Source organism: Belonocnema kinseyi, chromosome 2, assembly GCF_010883055.1.
Source record: "Belonocnema kinseyi isolate 2016_QV_RU_SX_M_011 chromosome 2, B_treatae_v1, whole genome shotgun sequence".
NCBI lineage: Eukaryota > Metazoa > Arthropoda > Insecta > Hymenoptera > Cynipidae > Belonocnema > Belonocnema kinseyi.
Window position 1 is genome coordinate 70,013,509 of NC_046658.1, and position 6,100 is coordinate 70,019,608.

Below are 6,100 nucleotides of genomic sequence, written 5' to 3' on the forward strand. Positions count from 1 at the left end.
TTGATGTATTTATTTTTAAAGTCCTAAAATAAAACTTATTGAAATTATAAGGTTTCTATTACAAAACTTGTTCATTATTAAATGGTGGAATAACATTTAAAAAAAAAATTTAAGCTTTATTTTGGAAGATTTGAAAGGTTGAAATATCAGAAGACTTTCATTTTGGCTGCTTTTATTTGTTGTTCAGTTTTGATTACTTAAAATGAAAAACCCTTCAGTTTTAACAGTTACAACTTTTGAATTTTAACTCTAATTTCGAAGACCGGAAAACATTTTTGTGAACTGGGAAATAACCAGAAAATTACCGGGAATATTTTATGATGAAAATTTAAATTGAGATTATTATTTGTCAAATTGTCGTTTATGAAGTCGAACTTGTAAGTGTGAATATTGAGCTTTACAACGCATATCCTTATTATTGGGAATGGTTTAAGCTATGATGCGCTATCTGTTGACAAAAATCCGAACTAGAAAGTATATGTTCGATTTTAAAGATGCTTTTGTAATTTGTGCATAAAAGAGTTTTCACGACTTTTTGGTGGAGTTTAAAGTATTTATCGGATACTAAAAATAAGTCTTTATAGGAAACAAAAGTTTTTAGATCGAATCCTTATCTTATATAGTGAAAAAAACACATTTTCTGACAGAAATATTTTTTTAACAAAATGAAAAACGATTATTGTACTATTTATTGTGATTTTCAACACCTTATAAACTTAACTGGACTTACTTTAAAGGAAAAATTAACTCAAAGTAAATTTTTATTAATTTACTTATAGAATTCGTATTTCAATTCCAATCGTCTATTATTCGTATTCTTTGCATAATCTGGATAAAATTTGTCGCTACATACATTAATTAAAGTTTATTTAAGCTTATAATGCACTGGAACTTACATGAAATAGTGAAATTTTTTAAAACATTTTACAAAAATGTGTTTTTCACTGTATACGATGGAAATTGTATCTAAAATAAAATACAAACTTTTTTGCAAAAATTAAAATACATCTTTGAAATTGAACCTTCTCTTTCTAGTTCCCGTTTTCGGCACCAGGTGGCGAAATGGTAGACCACCATTCTCAATAGGCTTAAAATATCATGATATATTAAATGCTGTTTAATTTATCATTTTTTATTAACGATAATTTATAAAAGTTATTTAACTTAATCGTTAACCTAAACTAAATCAAGAACTGCCAGCCACATTCTAATTCCAAAAAGATTGAAAATTCTCACGCTTTCTGTGTGCGTGGTCAGATTTTAAAATACAAATAAATTTAAAAAAGGCAATATATACTTACAACGAAATTAGGATCTTCACATTCAGGTCCTCCTTCATAATTATTACCTGTGTCCATCTGATTATCCTCATAATTATTGAAAGGTAACTCTCCGTTTATTTCCTCGTCAATTTCGGGAAACTGAGGTTTGCTATCATTTTCAGGAACAGTATAATATTCATCGTTAAACATTTGCTGCATTTTTCGGTCGTGTTCGTTTGGATCGAAGTCTCCTTCCAAGTCTGCCATGTTTAACATGATATCGTCATTTCCTGTGATTTCCTTCAATTTTTCTAATTTCTCCTCAACCTCTTTTCTCTTAAGAGCTTTGAGTTCCTTAAGCTCTTCCTTTTTCCGGAACTTTTCTTGCTCCTTTCTGGTTTTGAGCTCTACTCTTTTCTCTGCTCTGCGTGTATCTTTCTTCCTCATTGAATTTTCAAGGGTACGAGGATATCTACAGTTTCCAAAAAAATAATGGTTTTAAGCAGTGATGTAGTCCTAAAAGAAAAAGTTGTCTCGCGGTACTTTCTACAAACTACGTTTCCAGTTTAAGAGGGATGGGAGGATGCTATAAGTGGAAATAACGTTACGAACTTGGATAACATTTAGAAGTCAAATATAATAAAAAATCCAGCTATATTTTTGGATAAAAGATATTTTTTTAATAGAAAATGTTACTATTATATTGTTGGTTCATAATTCATCTCGTTTGGTCAATAAATTTATTATTTGATTTAAAATGTAATTATTTTCTTGAAAGAGAAACTATATTGTTAAAAAGTCGTCATTTTTATCAAAATGTCAACTACTTTGTAAAAAAATTCATTTCTTAAGTTAAAGGTTCATCTCTTTGGTTAAAAATTTAACTGCTTTGATGAAAATTCATTTCATATATTGAGAATGGAGGTCTACCATTTCGTCACCTGGTGCCCAAAACTGGAACTAGAAAGAGTACGTACAATTTTAAAATTGTACATTAATTTTTGCATAAAAGTGACTTTACGATAGTTTTGTGAAGTATCAAACAATGAGTAAATACTAAAAACAAATCTTCATAAGAAAAAACAATTAGTTTTACATAGAATTTCCATATTATACAGTGAAAAAAACACATTTTTGTCAAATAGGTTTTAAACAAATAATAAGTATTTCACTATTTCATGTAAGTTTCAATGAATTTAAGTTTAAATAAACTTTAAATAAAGTATGTAGCGACAAATTTTATCCACATTATGCGAAGAATACGAGTAATAGACGATTTAGGGTGGAAGTGTTAATGCAAGAAAAAAATTCCCCGTAATTTCCCGGTTCGCACTCAAAGTGGAACTTTCGAAATAATTTACACCTATACACTGGAAGCTACTAACACTTTTAAACTGAAGAATTTTTAATTAAATGCAGTTAAACTACAAAATAAATTTTTTAACTTTTATCAATAGTAGAGTTTAAAGATTCAGATTCAGTTCTAAATATATAACACATAAAAAATTGTACGATTAAATTTTTTATAAACTGAAAACTTCTTAAATTAAAAGTTAAATTATTTATAATTTAAATCGTTAAAAAATCCTTAAAATGCTTCCAAATTTTATTTAAGAATCATGAAAGATCTGTATGTTGTTTACATTTTTAAAATTATTTTTGAATTTATTTCAAAACTTCTAAACATCCTTTAAAATGAATCTTTTTTTCTCAATTTTTTTTAATTCTGCCAAATTAAACAAATTGCCTTAAAATCTTCCACATTAATTTTTGATAACTTTGTAAATTATTGTAAATCTTTTTGAGTAATCAACGAAAATTATCTTTTCAAAATCGAAATCATTATTAATTTTCACATGAAATTTTTTTTAATCTTCTGAAGCCATTTCAAATTCTTAAAAATCTTTTAAATTTTTTGTTCGAAATCTGCCAAATCCTTATTTTGGCGGTACACGTACACACTTTGTTTAAATTATTTCAAATAATTTCAAATTTTAAATTGAATTTTTTTCAAAATCTCTAAATATTTCTTCAACTTCCTTGAATTTTTTAAAGAAAAATATGCTATTGTTATTTATACATCAAGGTTCAAAAATTTGACTTACAAATTAATTTTCTTTAAATAGAACAATTAAAATGCAACGTAAAAATTTTGTTTTTAATATTTAACAACAATTACTGATTTTAAATAAACAGTCAGATATTTCTAATGATTTAAAAATGGAATATTATAGCCTAAAATAATATTTTAAATTTGATAAAAGCCTTTGTTTATGAATATATTATTTTTAAGTTATTTCAAAATTGAAAATAGATTATAAAGTTTCAATCGGGAGTTTACATTTGTTTAACTAATAAGACTTCCAATTGAAATAGTTTACATAATTTTTAAAGTTAGAAACTGGAAATTCTAAAATTGCGAACTAATTTCAAATCGTCTTGTAAAATTAATTACTATTCACTTTAAAAATTATAAAGAGAAGTTTAATTTTAAAAATCATTATTAATTTACCTTTAAAAAGGATGGAAATCACAGTTGGATAGATATTTATGTAAAAAAAAATATGTTTCTTCACCTTATAAAATGTAAATTTCATCTAAAGCCCTTTGTTTCTAATAAAGACTTGCTTTTAGTATACAAAAAATACTTTAAACTCTACAATAAAAATCGTTAAAACAAATTTATGCTGAAGTTAATGTAAAACTTTAAAATCGCACCTATTGTTTCTAGTTCGGATTTTTATCACCAGGCGGCGTAGCGCAGTTTAACCATTCCCAATGGTCGAAAATAAATTTTTTAAACTGACATCAAATACTCCATTTTTTGTTAAAAATGTATTTTTTCAGTTAAAAATCTATCTTTCTTAATTTATAGTTCAACTTTTTGGATGAAAATTTATGTATTTTGTTGAAAATGCGTCTTTCTTTTGTAGAAATTTAATCTTCTTGGTTATAAATGTGTCCTTTTTGGTTAAAATTGCAATTCCTCAGTTCAAACATCAACAGTTACATGCTTCGTTGAGAATTCATCTTTTTGCTTGACGGCCGATTATTTGACTTAAAGGTGAACTACTTTGTATACAAACTGTTATGTTAAAATTCTACTGTTTTGTAGACAATTCATCTTGTTGGCTTGAAAGTTCAACAATTTGGTGGAAAAATAAACTTCTTGATTAAAAAATCATATTTCTGGGTTGAAAATTCAACTTTTTTATATAATTCGTCTTTTTAGCTTTAAAATTAAATAATTTTGTTGAACATTGATGTATTTTGTAGTAAATTCATGTATTTCATAAAAAATTTCATCTTTTTTGGTAGAGCGTTAATCTTTTTGGTTGGAGATTTAACAAATTTAATAAAAAGTCATCTTTTCTGTTAAAAAATATTTTTAAGCTGAAAATTTAACTACTCCATGTTTGGTTAAAACTTCACCCTGCCTTTTTGGCTGAAAATTTAACCATTTTGTTGAAAACTCGTTTTTTTGTGTTCCATGTTAGTTTTTTTAATCAGTTTTTATCTAAAAATTTAAATATTCCATTCTTGGTTGAAACTTTATCCTGTATATTGTGCAAGTTAAAAATTTAACTATTCGGTAGAAAATTCATATATTTTGTTGAAAATTGTAGTCCGGGGGCTGGGTATGATCCCGTATGCACTAAGACCGCCAAAGCTGAAAACCCTCTATTCTTATGTATTTTGAGCCCCTGAATCCGAATCCACAACTTAATTTTTCGAAAAATGCGTACAACATTGTTTAAATTGAAATTGTTTAAACAAATTATGAAAATGTCGTTTTTTCGATTCGGACAAATTTTTTTTAGAAAATATGGCTCATTTTAAGAAGAAAAGGTCTCTAGTAAAATTTTCGTAAAATGTATATTTCAAAAGATATACATTTTTGAAGGTCGGAAATTTGACGTTTTTTACTAACTTTCAGCGTTGATTACTTTTGATCTACTGAACATTTTTGAAAATTTCAAAAACAATACGGCTCTCTTAACAATCGAAACAGTACTGTATACGCTTTTCGGATGATATCGAAAATTTTATTATTGCAAATTTGTCTTCATGGATGTAAAGGAATTCACAACAGTTAAGTATATCAACTATTAATATCGTAATAAATATAATTCCTATAATAATTTATACAATTATTATAATATTTACGAAAATAATCATGACTTGATAAGCGTCCTTCAAAAGAATAGTTCTAGTAGCACATTCGATGAGTTTCGCTATATGCAATACCACCACTCTGCAAAACATGAATTTCAAAAAATGGCGTGTACATCTGCTTCACTTGAATTGCAAATTCGACGAGCTTTTTATGTCACATATCAGCAAATAAATTGTTTGAATGAAAAGGCAGATATTTTAAATCCTCTTATGTTTGGTTATGAAATGAAGGATGAGACATTGATACCTAAAAAAATACACATATTGCTACCGCCTCCAGATGATTTCGTTATGTGTTGTAATTGCAAAGCTTGTATAAGTGAGAAATCTTGTCCATGCGTAAAATATAAAGCTAAATGCATTTCTTTTTGTGCATGTCAAAAAGACAAAAAATGTAGAAATAAATATACATAATCTACTGTAAAATATACTTGTGTAAATAAATATTTTAACATAATTTATATAACATTCGACAAGTTCTACAATACCTGAAAAGAACATAGACAACCTAACCATGAAAAATGACAATATATTTGAGCGGTGCAACGCGAGGTGCAACACTGCGCAGTAAAAAGAGCACTATTGTTGATCGCAAAAAAAGCAACTTCCAGAGAGCTGCGCTAATGGAAATCTATGTCAATTTGTAGAGTAAGTTTCAAAGA

The 6,100-nt window shown here is 26.8% G+C and overlaps 1 protein-coding gene across 1 annotated transcript in view; it reads right to left on the reverse strand.

The window, feature by feature from the left end:
- The window catches only part of LOC117168325 (protein KRI1 homolog), an 11,673-nt gene that overhangs the window by 3,503 nt on the left and 2,070 nt on the right, over window positions 1–6,100 (reverse strand). Inside the window, exon 5 of the mRNA XM_033353902.1 lies at window positions 1,302–1,734. Within this exon, the coding sequence (XP_033209793.1) occupies window positions 1,302–1,734 (433 nt within the window). The remainder of the gene's footprint in view (window positions 1–1,301; window positions 1,735–6,100) is intronic.